Source organism: Oryctolagus cuniculus, chromosome 6 (genome assembly GCF_964237555.1).
Source record: "Oryctolagus cuniculus chromosome 6, mOryCun1.1, whole genome shotgun sequence".
Lineage (NCBI taxonomy): Eukaryota > Metazoa > Chordata > Mammalia > Lagomorpha > Leporidae > Oryctolagus > Oryctolagus cuniculus.
In genome coordinates, this window is record NC_091437.1 from 71,502,046 (window position 1) to 71,522,937 (window position 20,892).

At 40.5% G+C, this 20,892-nt stretch overlaps 1 protein-coding gene across 9 annotated transcripts in view; it reads left to right on the forward strand.

Annotated features, from left to right (window-relative positions):
* The first annotated feature begins 3,955 nt into the window (after positions 1–3,955).
* Positions 3,956–20,892, forward strand: part of SPIDR (scaffold protein involved in DNA repair) — a 469,038-nt gene continuing 452,101 nt past the window's right edge. For 2 of the 9 annotated variants that reach the window (XM_051844476.2, XM_008255503.4), the window contains exon 1: positions 3,956–4,171. In XM_051844476.2, the coding sequence (XP_051700436.1) occupies positions 4,079–4,171 (93 nt within the window). In that variant the 5' untranslated portion in view covers positions 3,956–4,078. Of the gene's footprint in view, positions 4,172–4,650; positions 4,777–6,814; positions 6,922–20,462; positions 20,505–20,892 lie in introns of those variants that run through there. The other 7 variants (XM_070076567.1, XM_070076568.1, XM_070076570.1 and 4 more) reach the window with 7 other exon arrangements.

Genomic DNA, 20,892 nt, shown 5'->3' on the forward strand with positions numbered 1-20,892 from the left:
GCCTTTAAGAGGTAATTAGGCTATGAGAACTCTTTCCTCATTAATAGGATTAAGGCCCTTATAAAAGAGATTTCGTGCAGTGTTCAGCTAGCTTACTCTCTTGCCATTCTGTCTCCTGCCAAGGGAGGATGGAATAGGAATGCCCTCACCAGACAATGAATACTGATGCCCTGAATTTGAACTCCCCATCCTCTAAAACTGTGAGAAAGTAAAATAATTTCTGATGGTAATTATCAGTCTCCGGTATTCTGCTGGAACAACATGAACAGACTAAGACAACATGTGTGCAGCTATGTCTGTGAGGTTAATTCCAAGAAGTGACACTGCTAGCTAACATGGCAAACACACATAATTTTGAATAATATTGCCAAATTTCACTTGATAGATTTGAATGATTCTATATACCCCAATAGAAATATATGACAGTGTTGTACTTCAATATGTGCTGTTAATTACTTGAAGTTTAACTAATTTCTCTTATCATAAGTAGGGAGGCACCTTTTCCATATGAATAAAAGCCACTTGTGTTCCTTATTCTTTAACTTTCCTTGTCCTTTGTCCATTTTCCATTGGGCTTTAGGTCATTTCCCCCTAGTTCCCAAGACCAATCTGTATATTAGGGATAGATTGTTTTGATATGCTATGAATTCCAGGTATACTTCCTGGTATATTGTACTATTTGTCTTTGCTTGTGCTTTATCTGGATTTATCATGCACGAATTAGAGTGTTTATATAGTTGCATAAATCAAGCTTTTATTTTATGACTGATGAATTGTGAGTCACAGTGGGGAAGACTTTCTGCACTTCCTACACTTAGATAGTAAATGAACTGCTCATGATTTCTTTTCCTCTGTGATAGAGAGACAGAGAGGAAGAGATAAAGATGAAAGCTTCTATCTGTTGGTGCCCTTCCCACATGCCTAAAATAGCCTGGGCTGGGCCCAAATTGAAGCCAGGAACTTCACCCAGGTCTCCAGGTAGGTAGCGAGGAACTAATAATTTGAGTCATCACAACAACTTCTCGGGTCTGCATTACCAAGAAGCTAATATAAGGAGCTGGAGCCAGGTATTGAATGCAGGTACTCTGGTGTGGGCATCCTCACTTGGTATCTTAGCACGTAAGCCATCGGGCTAAATGCGTTCTCAGTCCATGTTTAATTATAATATTGTACCTTGGCAGTTCTTCCCAAACCTCCAACACACACATTTAAATCTTTGTAGCTCAGAGCACTGCTTACTACTAGACTAGAAAGGAATATACACTAGTAGATGTCAAGAGTTTTTTTCCACATGAGACCTTTCTTAAAACACAGTCTGACCCTCTGATGGAAGGAGAGTTGTCCTGGGGATGCAGCAGAAGTGCTCTCAAGGTTTGTCCTCCCTTGCTGTGGGGTCCCAACAATCATCATAAGCAGAGTGAAGCCACAGACAACTGCAGAAAAACAAGTGAGTCAAAAAGGTTAATGAGGAAGAAGTTAAAATAAGACTATTCTTGCTTATTTTGGTATATGTAATTGTTTGTTGAGGAGGTGATGAAACTGGAGAGGATGCAAGAATGCATTCTTGCACAGACTCATCTTCCTTAGAGACAGTTCCTTTTTTCACTGAGTCTGGTTATTAATAAATAATTCCTTGTCAATTTAGTAGTGATGGTATAGTAGAGAAAGCATGGTCTTTCAGATGCAGGTTCTAATCCTGAACACATAGTAGCTATGCAATCTTGGCCAGCTATTTCTTTTTCATAATGATTATTTATATATATAAATCATTTGAAGACTTCATATGTGGACGACTCTGTGCTAAGTACAAGGAATATAAAAGTGAAGATGCTAGACGTGGTACCACCTTACAGCACAGAGGTGGAACCAATGGTAAACATATAATTACACAAATAATTATATTATTTTAGTATTATTATACCATCATCAAAGGATCAGAAGTTCCCATGAAAGTCAAGAGCAGGAAGTTTCAGATTTGAAAGTTGAAAGAAACTAACGTTATTGGGTACAGGCTTGATAGGTGCACAGGAATTGGCATGGTAATGGGAGGCTAGGGCCTTTAAGGCAAATAGAAGTACAAATGCTTAGACCCTGAGGCTCCAGGGGAAGACAATGAGAAGGAAGGACAGTACAGAGAGCATCATCACCACTGGAAGGTCCATGTGGACAATGGATTATATGTGTGAGATGGACCAGCTGAAAGAGAGGATTAGAAGACATGTGCTGGGATGCTACTAGATGTCTGGGCCTGGAAAACACTGATGGCAGTGGACACAAGGTGACCAGAAGAGAGATTTACACGTGGGATATGGGACAGACAGGACTTTGGTAGGAGACACAAAGTGTTCACAAAATTCCCAAGTTTCTGTATGACTTCCTAGAAGACATCAGTGTCATTACTGGGACAAAGAGGGAGGGGTGGGGAAGAGAGAGAGAGATGGAGAGAGAGATCTGAATAGACCCAAGTTTTGGAAAAGAAACCTTTAGGCAGAAGAACATATCCAAATAGAGAGAAGAGAACAGTGTACTGGGGTTAGAATGGGAGCTGCACAGACAGATGTGGCTGCTGATATGAAATTGAGAAACAAGACGCAAATGGTGAGCTGGTCAGTAAGCTGCTAAGACTGGCTGACCCAGCAGTGGCAAATCTCTCTTCTTGCTGGATTCCCTGTCAGAAGCCCAATAGTCTAAATCTGAAACTATATTTCCAAATGTTGGCAGCAATCTATCTTTCTTAAGCTGAGCACCCTCCCCCCCCCCCCCCGACATACCCCTTTTAAACTTCATGGTTTCAGTTATTAGAGGGTAGGCCTCTAGCATATACCAAAAGTCATTTGTGGTTTTAGGCACTGGACCTCCAACAGGAGAAGGTGGAAGCATAGCGACTAGGGAGGAGAGAAAGGCCACAAGTGTGTCCCTCACAGAACAATGTATTCTTACAGAGGTACAAAGAGTGCTTTTGAAGCCAAAGTCTAATTTACATTTCTGCATGACTCTGAGAGCACCACTCCTTGTGAATTCTTTCCTCCTCCCCAGGCTGAAACTGTTTCCAATTTGCTTATTGCTTTATCTTTTTTCCTTTTCTTTCATCCAGTAGACACTTTTTTTTACTGAATCTTCCTACCCAATTAGTCTTTGCAAACTAATCCACCATCTGCTCAGTCCCGGCTTTTTTCATTGTGTTTGGTTAGAAGTCTACTTCTCAAAGGCTAAGGCCCCAGCATATTCACTTGAGGGGCTAAGGAAGATCGGCTGCCTCCAGTCTTCGGAGTGATCCCTGGTCAGGTATGGGAACTGGTTAGAATTCCCAGCTCTCTGGGCGTGGCTCAGACCTGCAGAATCCCAAACCCTTCTGGTGATTTGGTTGTCTCTTGAGCATGTCAGTATGCAACAGGTAAATGTCACCACTTTGCCCTCATCCCCAACGGATGCAGTAGTAACAGTCTTTTCTCCAGTTTATCAGCAACTGCGACTTAACTACTGATTATTGCATTCGCAGCCGCCTTCTGGCTTCATTTTTTTTTTTATTTTTTATTTTTATTTTTTGACAGGCAGAGTGGACAGTGAGAGAGAGAGAGAAAGGTCTTCCTTTGCCGTTGGTTCACCCTCCAACGGCCGCCGCGGCCGGCGCACCGCGCTGATCCGATGGCAAGAGCCAGGTGCTTATCCTGGTCTCTCATGGGGTGCAGGGCCCAAGTACTTGTGACATCCTCCACTGCACTCCCTGGCCACAGCAGAGGGCTGGCCTGGAAGAAGGGCAACAGGGACAGAATCCGGCGCCCCGACCAGGACTATAGACCCCGGTGTGCCGGCGCCGAAAGCGGAGGATTAGCCTCGTGAGCCGCGGCTCATTTTAATCGTATGTAAAGTCAGTTCCTGTCTGACAACGGATAAAAAAAATTTAATAAACAGCAACCATGCAGCACAACACACCGCTAGACCTTTCCTGCCCCAAAGCGCTCAGAACCCAGCTCAGGTCGCGCAGGCGCGCTTGGGCGGTGACCAGGCGCGGAGAAGCTCCGCCCTACGCCAGATCGTCATCCAATTGCTACGCGCGGTGCGGCGCGCCAAGGTGGAAATGGCGACGCGCACTTTCCGGAGGCGGCGACGAACCCAAGAGGCAGGTACCCGCAGGGAGATGCCCCGTGGCGTCCGTGCTTATGGACTCAAGGTATGCTTTGTGGCTTGAGCCACGACCAAGGCTCCTTCCGCGCCATAGGGTACGCAGCTCTGTCCTGCTGTGCCCGTTCTCGGCGGGCGGTCGCGCGTGGCCTGCGCGGGACTGAGAGAGTGGGAGTTGTGGGTGCTGTGGCTGGCGGGACCCCCGGCCGTTGGTGGAGCCGGGGAGAGGCAGCTACCGTTGGGTCCACCCTGGGTCGGGCTCCTGCCCGGGCACGCGCGAGCCCTTTCCGGGCAGAGTGGGCTCCTGAGAGTCGAGTCTGTGAGGAGTTTGTGAGACAGATCCCTACTCGCTGGTGGTGGCTGCTTTTGAGTTGTGTCTTTTTACCTCTGTCGTCTCAGGAGCTGAGAGCGGCAGGTTTTCACTGGCGCTGCCCGTTTTTCCCAGATGTGTCTGTTGCCACACTTTCCATTGCACCCAAGCTTTCTCTAGATCGTTCTCTACCGGCTACAGCGGGAGAGGTACTTGGAGCCAGTGGCTCCTGGTCCCTGTGCCAGAGCCTCTCGCAGTGTGTGGGTGCTGTTGGGTGAATGAGGCTTAAATGGTGCCGCCTCCAAGTGAAGACATCGTTTTTATTGTTAACTGTACTTGTCTTGGTGTGTGTCCTTTGTCTTCTTAAAAGTCCCTTCTAAGCTCTTTGCTTACATGTTTGGCTCATACAAAAAGATCTAAAACGCTGTCATAGTGCTTCCCTCCTGACAGCTGTTTTACTCAAACTGCTCCCCCCCCCCCCCGCCCACACTTACTGATTTAGTTTCCTTGTCTGTGCCAATCTTCCTTCTCCAATACCATTGATTATCAGAGCATGCTGTCAGTTTTTAAACTGATCTTAGGGACTAAATGAAACCGATTTTCAACAGAGCTGTTGATTTGATAACACATCCAGATTTCAGAAACACTAAAATGTGGGGGAAAAATCAAGAAACTAAGTGAAGTTGCCTCATCCACTATGTGTTATTTACCTGGTCCCTGGAGCATCTTACATATTTGCCCCCTGAGCATGTCTGATGTTGTTGTTCTGTCTGTCTCAGCACTGCTTGGTCACTTCTGTTTACTGTCTCCCTGCCATGCTCTGATTTTGTCTTTTGTGTTTTTTTCTCATAAGTTTACCTTGGGGAATCTTACACCTTGATGTTAACTGTAACTGTTTTAAAAATGACATTAGAGTTGTAGTTGACCTTTCCCTTGAGCTTAATTCGATGTATCATGAAATTCTCTCACCCTGAGTCCACCAGACCCTAATAGCTCCCTGTCACTCTAACTTAGAATTAGTATTTTTGACTTGACATTCACTCTATCATTTTTGAAGACTCAGTTTTTCTTTTCACTAATGTATTGTTTTGTAATGGATTGTTTCAAAATTGAAGAAGTTCAGAACAAATATTTATTATTTCATACAGTTTCTGAGAATCATACATCTGGTGATGGCTCAACTGTGTAGTTTAGATCAAGGCCTCCCAGAAATTTGCCACGAAATAAAGGGTCATTGGACCTTAGAAGTGGAGGATGCACTTTAAGCCCACTGGTGTGGCTGTTGGGAAGTCTCAGTTCCTTGCCATTTCCAAAGTGAAGTTTACAACACAGTAACTGCCTTCCCAAAGTGCAAGATCGGTAACAATCTGAGGCAGAGGCCCTGGTGTCTTTATTAACCTAACTTGAAAGTTAAAAACCATCTCTTCTTTCCCTTTATCATATAGACCAACCTGGACAACATGAGGGTGACCATAGAAAGTATGAATGACAAGTGGTAGGCATGATCGGGGCCATTTGGGAAGCTGGCTACCATAAAAGTTTTGATCCAGGAATTTCTTTTTCAGTTCTGTTATCCTAGATCAGGCTCGAAGTACTTCATGCTTGAAATATTATTGTTATTCCTGTGCTTAAATATTATTTTACTTCTTTTTCATTATGCAGTAATTTATTTCACACTTTTCTGTGCTAAGGGCTTTGTATGTATCAACTCATTTAATCCTTTAATCCTGTGATTAGGTACTATTTATCTTATTATGCCACAGTGCCGGCCCCCTCTTCCTTTCTAATCTAGATGTCTGTTGTTTCATCTCCTTGCATACTTGCTGTGGCTTAAGCCATTACAGCATTGAGAACAGGTGGCAGGAATTGACATCCCTTTCTTGTTTCTTCTCTTAGGGATAAAGCATTTAGTGTTTCATTATTCTGTAAGATTTAAGTTATGAGTTCTTTAGATGCATGTGTTTTTTTATGGAATTGAGAAAATACCCTTCTATTGCTAGTGTTTTGAAAGTTTATTATGGAAAGTTTTTGACTTGCCAACTATTTTGCTGCATCTATAGGGATAGTGGTATGATTTTGTCTCATATTAATATGACATATTACATTAATTAAATTGTACATTTTAATATCATTCTTAAATTCCTGGGAAAAATTCCTATTGGTCATGGTATATAACCCTTTGTATATATTACTGTATTCACTCTGCTGGCATTTTTTGCATATTTATAGGTGATACTGGTCTGTGTTTTCCTATGATGGTTTTGTTTAGTTGTCAGAGTAATTTGGTTGTGTGAATTGGAAAGTATTTCTTCTGTTTTCTGGATTAGTTGGGAAGGATTGATATTAATGCTTTTTTATTTTTAAAAAATGTTTTTCATTTAGTTGAAAGGTCAAGAGAAGAGAGAGCTCTCTATTCTCCCAGTCCCCACAGCAGCCAGTGCTGGCCCAGATAGAAACTATGAGCCAAGAACCCCATCTGGATGTCCCAAGTGGGTAGCAGGAGCATAAGCACTTGAAATCATCTGTTTCCTCCCTTGGTGTATTAGCAGGAAGCTGGATTAGAAGCAGAGGAGGTGGGACTTGGACTGGCATTCCCATATGGGATGAGGATGTCCATGTAGAGGTTTAACCCACTGTGCCACAACTTCTACCCCATTAGTGCTTATTAAAATGTTTGTTAGAAGTCACTATTGGAGCCAAATGAACTACAGCTTTTGTTTGTGGAAGTTTTTAAGCACTGATTTAATATCTTTGTCACAGATTTTTTTTTTAATTTCAAATTAAATTGATTTTGAAACTTGTGTCTTTTTAGACGTTGTCCATTTTATTTTAGTTATCTAAATTTGTTGGGATACAGTTCTTCATAGTATTTTCATAATTGATTGATACCTTGCCTGGGAATAGGCATCTTGACTGGAAATGTAAATTGAATTTTCCTCAATTTTTTTTATTAATTTATTTTTTTCAAGATTTGTTTATTTGAAAGGCAGAGTTGCAGAGAGAGAGAGAGAGAGAAGTCTTCCATCTGCTGGTTCACTTCCCAATTGGCTGCAATGGCTGGAGCTGCAGAGATCTGAAGGCAGGAGCCAGGAGCTTCTTCTGGGTCTCCCATGCAGGTGCAGAGGTCCAAGGACTTGGGCCATCTTCTGCTGCTTTCCCAGGCCATAGCAGAGAGCTGGATTGGAAGTAGAGCAGCTGGGACATGAACTGGTACCCATATGGGATGCTGGGATTGCAGGCAGCAGCTTTACACACTACGCCACAGCACTGGCCCCTATTGTATTTATTTATTTATTTATTTATTAAGATTTATTTATTTGAAAGGCAGAGTTACAGAGAGGCAGAGAGAGAGGGAATTCTTAATTCATTGATCTACTGTCTTCTGTTTTAGAAGTTTGTTTATTTATTTGAATGGCAGAAAGAGAGAGACAAAAGGAGAGATCTTCTACCTGTTGGTTTACTCCCCAAATTCTCTCAATAGTGAAGGCCTCCCTGGACTGAAGCTAGGAGTCAATAACTCCATCCAGGTCTCCCATGTTAATGACAGGGCCCAAATATTTGAGCCATCATCTCCTGCCTCCCAGGGTGTGCATTAGCAGAAAGCTGCATTTTGGAAGCACAGGCAGGACTCAAGTCAGGCACTCCCTTATGGAGTGCAAGGGTCCCAAGTGATGGGATCTCAGTGTACACCCCTCCTCTACTATCTGCTGACATGCATTTTGTTTTAAGTGATTCAATGAAACCATAAATGGGATTAGAATTGGAGGTAGGAATATTCAAAACCTACAGATGTTATTGGGAAAATGAAAATTAAAGCATAACTCACTACTTCTACTATGTAAAAACTCTGTTCCATATATAGGTAATGATCGGAAAGGATAATGGGCTAAGATGGAGGGAGAGAAAAGTATGGGTGTATAGAAGAAATGGGTTGTAAAAAAGCAAGAAATAGTCTTTAAGAAAGAAGAAGTATGAAGTGAGTAGTTATGTTGTTTTCAGATACTTTGTAAACTGGTTTGGATGTTTGTACCCTGAGTGTCATTGCCCTTTGACATGATTTTAAATGCTGGTTAGATTCTAAACACTGGTCATCCTTTTTGGGAACTAGGTAGCTATTATTACCAGTGTTTAATGTTTTTAGGTAACCAGCAGGGGGAGTACTTACTCATGTTCTTTTTGGAACAAAAACTCAAGCTAGAGAATTCGATTTATAATTTGTGCAATTTAGAACAGTTTTTAAATCATTCTCCTGATCATAAAATAAATATACTAATTGTAAGTCTGTTAGAAAGTAAAGAATACAATGGAAAAAGTGAATAATAACGTATCATCAGATAGTATATGCATTTTGGTCTATTTCTTGCTAGTATATTTTCTGCAAATGTTTGTCATATCTGTTACAAAATTGGCGCATTCTTATCTTAAAATTACATATTACTAGTACTACATTCGAATTTTCTTTGAAAAATCAATCTGATTTTTTTTCTGTTCTAATGACATCAAAATTAGGACATTTTCTATTGTATCATAATTGAATCATAAATTGAATCATAAATTCTTAGTTACTGTATAAAAAGTGGTACCATTGAGTAAAGAAGATTTTCCATTGTATGTGTTTTTTTTAAAGATTTTATTGATTTATTTGAGAGGTAGACTTACAGACAGAGGAAGAGGAGATAGAGAGAAAGGTCTTCCACCCGCTGGTTCACTCCCTAAATGGCTGCAAATGCTGGAGCTGAGCCAGTCCGAAGCTAGGAGCCAGGAGCTTCTTCCAGGTCTCCCACATGGGTAAGGGGCCCAAGCACTTGGGCCATCTTCCACTACTTTCCCAGGCCATAGCAGTGAGCTGGATCGGAAGAGGAGCAGCCAGGACACAAGCTGGTGCTCATTTGGGATGGCAGTGCCTCAGGTGGAGGCTTAGACTGCTGTGCCACACTGCAAGCTGCATATTTAATATTTGTGAAAACCTATGACCTGAGAAAAACAGTATATAATAGTGTCTGCTTGAGAGTTATTTTATCTGTAGAAAAAAAGAAAATCCTACTTAGTTCCTGAGTTCTGATCACAATTTTACCAAGATCTCAAAAGTATTTCTTTTTTGGGGCAGGTGCTGTTGTGCAGCAGGTTAACACCGTGGCCTGAAGCGCTGGCATCCCATATGGATGCTGGTTCAAAACCTTGCTGCTCCATTTCCGATCCAGCTCTCTGGTATGGCCTGAGAAAGCAGTAGAAGATGGACCAAGTCCTTGTGCCCCTGCACCCGCGTGGGAGACCCAGAAGAAGCTCCTGGCTCTTGGCTTCGGATGGGCGCAGCTCCGTCCATTGCAGTCAATTAGGGAGTGAACCGGTGAATGGAAGAGCTCTCTCTCTTTCTTTCTGCCTCTATTCTGCCTCTATTCTCTCTGTTTAACTCTGACTTTCAGATAAATAAATAAATCTTAAAAATAAAAAGCATTTCTTTTTATATGTTACCTCTTTAAGTCTTTTATGTTTTGAGCTAGTTTATTAATTTTGATGTTCAGCTCTTTGTCTTTTACATATTAATAAAATGTTGGTAACAAATATACATCTATAAGTATGGAGAAATATAGTAACCAATGGGAAACAGTTTAGATGAGAGTTTGTACATATATAAAATTGCAGTGGACAAATCCTGTATAAGTCTATTGGGAAAGGAAATGAGCCAGCTAGATGAGGTCAAAGGGAGGAATTTTTTTTTTTTTTTTTTTAAACACAAGAATCACCTGAGGTGGCAGTCAAATGCAGATTCTTGAGCCTCCCTTCAAGATTCTCACTTGTGATTTGGGGACCGAGGTATCTGTAAATGCATCCCTGTTGATTCTGATGCACTGAGACCTTAAATTACATTAAAAATATAAATGTATGTATAATATGGAATTTACCATTTTAATAGTTTTTAAGTATGTAATTCTGAGGCATTAAATATATTCACACTGATATAAAATGAATGTATCTCTACCACATTCAGATGTTGTAACCTATTCCCTGATGTGATGATTTTTAGTTGTAGTACCTATGGATAGAACCCTTATGGGTGAGATCAGTGAGTAATGCATAGTAGTTAGAGTTCCTTTGCATTCTTGCCAATATGTGTTGTTTTCTGTTTGTTGTTGTTGTTGTTTTGACTTTTTATGATAATCATCATACAGGATGTAAGTAGTATTTCATTGTGGTATTTATTTGCATATTTCCATAGTGATTAGCATGTTAATCATCTTTCTTTTAAATTGTGCATGTTCTTAAGGATACTAGACCCTTATATATATTATTTGCAAATATTTCTCACAGTTATTCAGTTTTTTTTTAAAGATTTATTTTATTTATTTGAAAGAGTTACAGAGAGAGAGGTAGAGACAGAGAGAGGTCTTGGGTTCACTCCCTAGTTGGCTGCAACGGCCCAAGCTGTGCTGATCCGAAGCCAGGAGCCAGGAGCTTCTTCTGGGTCTCCCACATGGGTGCAGGGGCCCAAGGACTTGGATCATCTTCTACTGCTTTCCCAGGCCACAGCAGAGAGCCGAATTGGAAGTGGAGCAGCCGGGACCAGATCCGGCGCCCATATGGGATGTTGGCGCCTCAGGCCAGGGCCTCAACCCACTGCACCACAGCGCTGGCACCACAGATTTTCTTTTTACTTTCTTCATAGTATCCTTCAGAACTGATGTTTTAAATTATCACAAGATTCAGATTATATATCTTATTTTCTGTCACATGTACAGAAACTACTGGCTAACCCATGATTGTGAAGATTTATTTGTGTGTGTCTATGTTTTAAGATTTACTTATTTGTTTGAAAGGCAGAGTTAGGGAGAGAGAGGGAGAGACACAGAGAGAGAGATATCTTCTGTGCCTTAGCTCACTTATCAAATGGCTGCAACAACCAGAGCTGGGCCAGGCCTTCCCAGGCGCCTTAGCATGGAGCCAGACTGGAGTCTGATGCCCATATGAGATGCCAGACTTGTAGGCAGAGGCTTAACCTGCTGTGCCATAATGCTGGCCTTTGTGGTTTTTTTTTTTTTTTTGAAAATATTTACTGTTACATTAAGGTCTTGATCCATTTTAATTTATATATCTATATCTTGTATTCTTTTGTATGTGATTCCAGTTGTTATTTTTTTTTCTGAATAGTCTTAGCATGTTTTTCAACAATCAGTAGGCCATAGATCTTTGGATTTAACTCTGGACTGTGAATTCTATTTCAGTGAATAGGTCTTTTGTTATGCCAGTACCATATTGCTTGATTAAATTTGTAGTAAACTTTATAGTAAATTTAAAACTGGAATGTGAGTTTTCCAGTTTTGTCTTTACTTTTCAAGATTGATTGGGCATTTAAGACTCTTCGAATTTATGATTTTTTTTTTTTGACAGGCAGAGTGGATAGTGAGAGAGAGAGACAGAGAGAAAGGTCTTCCTTTTGCCATTGGTTTACCCTCCAATGGCCGCCACGGCTGGCGTGCTGCGGCTGGTGCACTGCGCTGATCCGAAAGCAGGAGCCAGGTGCTTCTCCTGGTCTCCCATGGGGTGCAGTGCCCAAGAACTTGGGCCGTCCTCCACTGCCTTCCCGGGCCACAGCAGAGAGCTGGCCTGGAAGAGGGGCAACCGGGAAAGAATCCTGCGCCCCGACCGGGACTAGAACCCGGTGTGCTGGCACCGCTAGGTGGAGGATTAGCCTAGTAAGCCACAGCGCCGGCCTCGAATTTATGAGTTTTAGGATAACATTTTACATTTGTGTACAAGAGCTTGTTGAGACAAAGGTCTTCCTTTTACCGTTGGTTCACCCTCTAAGGGCCGCTGCGGCCGGCGCACCGTGCTGATCTGAAGCCAGGAGCCAGGTGCTTCTCCTGGTCTCCCATGTGGGTGCAGGACCCAAGCACTTGGGCCATCCTCCACTGCACTCCTGGGCCACAGCAGAGAGCTGGACTGAAAGAGGGGCTACCAGGCCAGAATCCAGAGCCCCAACCAGGACTAGAACCCGGTGCGCAGGTGCTGCAGGTAGAAGATTAGCCTGTTGAGCCACAGCGCCAGCCGTCTTCTCATCTATTAATACAAGGTGTTCTTCCATTTATTTTTTAATTCCTTTCAGCTGTGTTTTATGGTATTTGTAGAAATATTGTAGCTACTTGGATACATTGATTTCTAAATACTTTTTTTGTGATACAGTAAATGGAATTTTTTTCAAAAATTTGCTTGTTGGAATGTTTACTGCTACAGTTTGGAAATACAGCTCATTTTTCTGTATTTCTCTTGTATCCTGCAACTTTTCTGTATTTATTAGCTTTAGTAATTTTGTGTGGGTTCATTTGTATCCTATTTATAAAATCATGTCATCTGCAAATAGAGGTCATTTTTCTTCTTCCTTTCAAATTTGGATGCCTTTATTTTTCTTGCCTAGTTCCAGAAGAGTGTTTAATTGAAATGGCAAAGATGTTATCCTTGTCTTGTTCCTGATCTTAAGAGGACCCCTTTTGGAAAAGCAATGTGTCATGTAAAGATATTGCTTTGTATTTAGTTGTTAAATGTTTTTATCATGAAAACATATTGAATTTTTAAAAACATTTTTCTGTATCAATAGATCACCTTTTTTTTTCTTATGTTCTCCTAATGTGGTATATTACAGTCATTGATTTTGAGGTATTGAACCACTTATGTATGCCTAGTATAGATCCCACTTGTTGATGATGTATAATCCTCGTAATTTTTTACTTGATTCAGTTTGCTAGTGTTTTGGTGAGGTTTTTACTATTTTCATAAAGGATATTGGTTTTATTAGGGTATGCTGACCTCAGAAGGGTTAGCTGTGTTATTGTCTTGTATTTTTAGGAGAATTTGAGAAGATTTGTGTTCATTTTTAAATAATTAATAAATAACTGAATTCATCTAGTCCTGTACTTTTCTTTGTTGGGAGGCTTTCAGTTATTGAGTCAATCACTTTACTTGTTGATGTGTTCAGATTTTTTAAATTATTCTTGAGTCAGTTTTGGTGGTTTTTGCATTTCAGGGATTTGTCTATTTCATCTAAGTTAACTTATTTTTGTTGTTTATTAATATTCTCTTTTAATTTTTTAAAGTTTTATTTTATTTTTTTGAAAGGCAGAGATACAGAGAGAGGTAGAGTCAGAGAGGTCTTTCATCTCCTGGTTCACTCCCCAAATGGCCGCAGTAGGCAGAACTGAATTGATCAGGAGCCAGGAGCTTCCTCCAGGTCTTCCACATGTGTGCATGGGCCCAAGCATTTGGGACATCCTCCTCTGCTTTCTCAGACCATAGCAGAGGACTGGATTGGAAGCAGAGTAGTGAGGACTCAAACTGGCACCCATATGGGATGCCAGTGCTGTAGGGCAGGATTTTAACCTGCTGTGCAACAATGCAGGCCCCTAGTGTTCTCTTAAGTTTGGTAGTAATTCTCCCACTTCTTTCTGTTTTCGTAACTTAAATCTTATATCTCATTTTCTTCATCAGTTTAGTTAAAAGTTTTTAATTTCATGTTTTTCAAAGAAACAACTTTTATTATTTGTTTTGTTGATAAACTCTACTGTCTATGTTATCTGTCTCTGTTGTAGTCTTCATTATTTTCTCTTTTTTTGGTGCTAGCCTTAGATTTAGCTTGCCTTTTTTCCCCTTTAGTTCCTTCATGTGTAAGGTTATTGATTTTGGTGTCTTTTTATCTCTTTAAGATATTTACATCTATAAATTTTTCTGTGAACACTCTATCTCCTAGCTTTTGGCATGTTGTATTTTCATGGTTTTGAAATCATGTCCTTATTTGCCTTGTAATTTATTTCTAATTTTTCTTTGGCTCACTGTAATGTGTTGTTTAACCTGTCTTTATTTGTGGATTTCCCAGTTTTCCTGTCGTTGATTTCTAGTTCCATTCCACTGTGATCAAAGAATATATTTTGTATTATTTCAGAATTTTAGGATATATTGTGTAGTGTTTTGTGGCATACATGTAGTCTGTGCTAGAGAATGTTCCATGTACACTTGATAAAAAAGTAGTCTTTGTTGGTATTATATGTAGTGTTCTTCATATGTCTGTAAAATTTAGACAGCTTGTAGGGTGTTCAACCCCTCTCTTTCCTTATTAACTTTCTGTCTGATTCTATTGAAAGGAGGATATTGAAGTCCCCATGTATTGTGGAATTGTCAGGTTTTTCCTTCAATTCTATCAGTTTTTGTTTAATATATTCCAAGCCTATGTTAATAGATTTGTGTTTATTTTAAGATTATTATATCTTCTTGATAGATTGACCCTTTTTTAAAAAAAGATTTATTTATTTACTTATTTGAAAGGCACCTACAGGGGAAGGGGAGAGAGAATGAGAATGAATTTCTTCCATCTGCTGGTTCACTCCTCAACTAGCTGAAATGACCAGGGCGGGGCCATGCAGAAGCCAGGAGCCAGGAACTCCATCTTGGTCTTCCACATGGGTGAAAAGGGCCCAAGGCCTTGGGCCTTCCTTCACTATCTTCGTAGGCACATTAGCAGCAAGCTAATCTGGGACTCAAACTGGCTCTCTGATCTGGGATGTGGATGTTGCAGGCAGAAGCTTAAGCCACTGCAACATAATGCCATTTTTAAGACATTTATTTATTTATTTATTTGAAAGGCAGAGTTACAGAGAAGCAGAGGCAGAGAGAAAGAGCGAGCAGTCTTCGATCCTCTGGTTTACTCCCCAGATAGCCACAACAGCCAGGAACTAGGCCAATCCAAAGCCAGGAGCCAGGAGGTTCCTCTGGTTCTCCCACACAGGTGCAGGGGCCCAAGGACTTGGGCCGTCATTCCACTGCTTTCCCAGGCCATAGCAGAGAGCTATGTATGTGATGCCAGCACTGTAGGCATTGACTTTACTCCCTACACCACAATGCCTGCTCTAGTGTCCCCCCCCCCCTTTTAATTACAGTTTGCCCTTTCTTGTCTCACATAACAGTGGTTATTCTCAAGTTGGTTTTATGTAATACTGATGTAATACTCAACTATGACAGTGGTTATTTTCAAGTTGTTGTTGCTGTTTTTTTTTTTTTTTAGAACTTTTATTTAATGAATATAAATTTCCAAAGTATAGCTTATGGATTACAATGGCTTCCCCCCCATAACGTCCCTCCCACCCGCAACCCTCCCCTTTCCCACTCCCTCTCCCCTTCCATTCACATCAAGATTCATTTTTGATTCTCTTTATATACAGAAGATCAGTTTAGCATACATTAAGTAAAGATTTCAACAGTTTGCTCCCACACAGAAACATAAAGTGAAATATACTGTTTGAGTACTAGTTATAGCATTAAATCTCAGTGTACAGCACACTAAGGACAAAGATCCTACATGAGGAGTAAGTGCACAGTGACTCCTGTTGTTGACTTAACAAATTGACACTCTTGTTTATGGCATCAGTAATCACCCTAGGCTCTTGTCATGAGCTGCCAAGGCTATGGAAGCCCCCTGAGTTCACTGACTCTGATCATATTCAGACAAGGCCATGGTCAAAGTGGAAGTTCTCTCCTCCCTTCAGAGAAAGGTACCTCCTTCTTTGAAGACCTGTTCTTTCCACTGGGATCTCACTCGCGGAGATCTTTCATTTAGGTGTTTTTTTTTTTTTTTTTTTTTTCCCTAGAGTGTCTTGGCTTTCCATGCCTGAAATACTCTCATGGGCTTTTCAGCTGGATCCGCATGCCTTAAGGGCTGATTCTGAGGCCAGAGTGCTGTTTAGGACATCTGCCATTCCATGGGTCTGCTGTGTATTTCACTTCCCATGTTGGCAGAATTGGTGAGAGAGAGACAGAGAGAAAGGTCTTCATTTCGTTAGTTTACCCCCCAAATGGCTGCTACGGCCGGCGCGCTGCGGCTGGTGCACCGCACCGATCCAAAGCCAGGAGCCAGGTGCTTCCTCCTGGTCTCCCATGCGGGTGCAGGTCCCAAGGACATGAGCTATCACCACTGCCTTCCAGGGCCACAGCAGAGAGCTGGACTGGAAAAGGAGCAACCGGGACTAGAACCTGGGGTGCCAGCGCTGCAGGCAGAGGATTAGCCCAGTGAGCCGCAGAGCCAGCCACAAGTTGGTTTTAAGTAATACTGATGTAGCCCCCCCCCCCCCCCCCGGTCTCTCTTGGCTGCTGTTTGCATGGATTATCATTTTCCATCCTTTCACTTTCAATTTTTTGTGTTTCTTGGACTTAAAGTGACTGTTATAGACAATATATTTGATTCATGCTGTTTTAATACACTCTGCTGTCTCTGCCTTTTGAATGGAGAGTTTGGTGCTGTTGAGTCTGAATTTCCCAATCAATGCACTAGGCACAGGTTGCAGATGCAAAAGCAGAGGTTTGTTTGTTACCAGCTGGCTTGGACCCCCAACCCCGCACACAGCCCTTTAGCCAAGCACAGGCAATTGGCCCCTTCGTTTGCATAAGAGAGGTTTTTATAGCCTCACACTTGCAAGGGTGCAGGTCATCTCCTATGTAGGTTACCTTCTTACTCTCTATATGGCAAGGTATTGGGACCTAACATGTTCATTGGTTCATTTAAACATATAGGCTATACACATTATGTGGTGGGAAGGCCACGCAAAGGGGATGGCATGGGGAGGCACTGGCGGGAAGCATTGGGCCATAAATTCCAAGGGAACTGGTGGGGAGCAGAAGGTCATAAATTCCAGGAGAGCTTACCTTCTTTGTTCTCAAGGACCCGGCCTGCCCCCTTCATGGCCCAAGATGAGGCCTATACAGCAGGCAGGGACTCCAATCCTTACAAGCGCATTTATAGTTAATTACTGATTATGATGTCTGCCATTTTGTTTTCTGTATTTATACCTTTTTTCCCTTAATTTCTCCATTACTCCCTAATTTTGTGTGAAATTTTATTCTCTAGTGTGCTGTTTTAAATCCTTGTTTCTTTTTCTTTTTTACTTTTTTTTTCTCTTAGTTGTTTCTCTGGATTTTACAATTTATAATAGCATAGTCTGAATTAATACCAACTTAACTGAAGTAACATGCAAAAATTCTGAACTTGTAGAGCTCCAAATCTTTAGTTTTTATATTTTTACCTTTATGCATCATGAACCCGTTATCATAGAGATGTAATTGTTGTTTTATGCATTTGCCTTTTAAATAACATGAGGAAGAAGGACTTATAAACTGATAATTGTAATATTGCTGGCTTTTATATTTATATTCATATATTTGTCATTCTTTTTTATGTGTATGGCTTTATGTTATTTAATTGCTATTCATTTCATCCTGATAAAGTTCCTTTAGCATTTCTCGTAGAGGCTACTTATGGACTTGGTCAGCTTTTGTTTATCCAGGCATATCTTAACTTCTGTTTTATTCCTTCAGGATAGTTTTATTCAATATAGAATTCATGGTGGACCTTTTCCCTCCAAGCACTTTACATGCAAGTATGTTATCCCACTGCTTACTGGCCTCCATAGTTTATGATCAGAAACCTGTTGTCAGTCTTTAATGAGTATCCCTTTTATGTGACAAGTCACTTCTCTCTTGCTCCTTTCAAGATTCTGTCTTGGGCAGTATTTCTTAGTGTGGATCTTTTTGTGTTTTATTTTGATTAGTTTTTATTGAGTTTTTTGAATATGTATATTAATTTCTTTTATCAGAATTGTCAGCCATTTCTTCATATATTCTCTCTTCCTTCTCCTTCTCTCTTTTTGATCTAGCACTTTTGTTATGTTGGTGTACTTGGTGTTATGTGGGTCTCAAGTTCTGTTTATTTCTCTTCACTCCTTTTCCTGTCTACTTCCTTAGGAGAGATAATCTCAGTTAAATCTGTCTCCAAATCCACTGATTCTTTCTTCGAATCTGCTGTCAAACCTGTCAGTGAATTTTCCTCTAGAATTTATATATGGCTCATTTTTATAATTTCTCTCTTTATGGATAGTTTATTTTGCAAATTGCTATTCCCGCTTCCTAGTTTTTAGTTCTTTGCTTGTGGTTTTCTTTAATTCTTTGAGTATATTTAATATCATTTATTTAATATCTTTGTAAAGATTGGTATCTGGATTTTCTCCTGTGTATGGGCTGTATTATCCTATTTCTTTGCATGTCTTCAAAAATTATATTGAAAACTGGATTTGGATATTACAGTGTGACAACTCTGGAAATTATATTCTCCATTTCCATGAGGTTTGCTGCTGCTGTTTGTAGTGTGATATTTTAGTGACCTTCCTGAACTATATTTTGAAATCTGCATTTTCTATATTGCCACTGACATCTGTGGTCCTTTAACTTAGTGGTTAATTAGTGCGTTGACAGAATTTCTTGAAATGCCTGAAGACAGAAAAAAAAGAAAGAGAGGAGGGGAGGGAAGGAAAGAAGAAAGGAAGAAAAGAAAGAAAAAAAGCAAAGACAGAAAGGTTGAAGGAAAAAAATCTGAGGGAAAAAAATACCCTCCCCATTTGCAGATTGGCTCTGTGTACAGGTATGTTTTTCACACGTAGCCAGGATGTTTGTAACTATATCTTAACTTTGACTTCTTGCTTGCATGGATCCTTAATGTCAGCCAGAGTTGAGTGCTTCAGATATTCTTAAGTCTTCTATGAGTTTTCTAGGTCATTCCTGTGGCCTTTTGATTCCTTTGTATATAAAGGAACTTTTATAGGCTTTTGTTTACCCTCATATCTCCTTTCCCAGTTTGTTCCTTTTATTGTATTTCATTCTGTGTATCTCGTCCTGACTGTTGTCCATTGCTCTAGGCTGCTGTGACCCATACTTGCTCTTATAGATGTGTTGAGTAAATGCTGTGTAAGAATTGTCCCAGCTCTGGGATGGCTCAAGTTTTCTGAAAAAAAAAAAAAAAAAAAAGTCAGACTCATGCTACAGTTCTTCAGGGAGTTACAAGATAGGTCTAAACGGAACAGCTCTTTGAGAATGAAGCACATGTTGATTCCCCCTGGAAGTAGCAACCTGCACCAGGAGTGTGAGCTGCTATCCTCATGTAGGTGGGTAGTTTAAAACAGCACACACAGTGTTTTCTGAATGCAATGTAGCAGGTGTTTCCTTCACTAGACTCCCTTGCATTGCTGGAAGTTCTTGACTTAATTTTAGACTTTCCCCATTTTGAAGTGAATATGTGATTCTTGCCCTATTCAACTCACAGGGTTACTGTGAGACTACTGAGAGAAATTAAAGTGATTTTTAGAATTACATTTTCATGTTGTATGTACTGCCTATGTATCCTCCCATTGATTTCTCTTATTACTCTTGTACCTTTTTTGTGTATTTATGTGTATGTGTGTTGACATCCAGTAGTTGTGTCTATTTATTGTGGGCAGGGCTTATCATGTATCTTCTTGTTTCCTGTGTCTAAGCTATTGCAAGTTCTAGTTTGCTGAAATTAGTTTTTAATAATAAGAATGCATGGATTTCAAAAATTTTTGCCTCAAGGTAAACTTATGTTTCAATTCCATCATCCATGAACTCTTTTTATTAATACAAAGAGAACAGATTTCTCCTATTTCATTGGTACAGTTCTAAGATAACTGTACTTCTCTCCTTCCCTCCCTCTCCTTCCCAGTATCTCTCCTTCCCTCCCATCTTTTCATTAATTTTTGTGAAAATGTGATTTCAACCCTATGTACAATCACAGTCTTAATTCACCACTAACCATAATATTCAGCAATTAAAAAGTAGGAAGACAGGGCTAGCATTGTGGCATCATTGGTTGAGTTGACACCTGCAACGCTGGGATCCCATATGCTCCACTTCTGATCCAATTCTCTGCTAATGCGCCTGGGAAAGCAGTAAAGGGTGGCCCAAGTCCCTTGGCTTCTGCACCCATATGGGAGACAATGATGAAGTTCCTGGTTCCTGGTTGCAGTCTGGCCCAGCCCCCGGCCATTGCAGCCATTTGGGGAATGAACCAGTGGATGGAACAGATGGAAGATTTCACCTGTCCCTCCCACCCCCAACCCACGTAATTCTTCTTTTTAAATAGATATTTATAAATAATAAATAGAAAATAAGAAGTAGGAAGACCACAGTTCCACAGGAGTGTAAACAAGAGCTAAAAGCAACGATAATGTCACAAGATATCTGCTTTGTTCTTGTATGTATATTTTTTGTATTCTATATTAACTGCCATATATCAAAGAAAATATGATATTTGTCTTTTTAAGACTGGCTTATTTCATTTAGCATAATGGTATCCAGTTGCATCTATTTTGTTGAAAAAGACAGGATTTCATTCTTTTTTATGGCCAAGTGTGTGTATATACCATATTGTGTATATACCATGTTTTCTTTATCCAGGCATCAGTTGATGGACATCTGTGTTGATTCTGTATGTTAGCTATTGTGAATTCAGCTGCAATAAAGGTAGGGGTACAGATAACTCTTTCATATGGTGACATCACTTTGTTTGGGTAAATACCAAATTGGAATAGCTGGGTCATTTGTAGATCAATTTTCAGATTTCTGAGGCATCTCCATGTCTT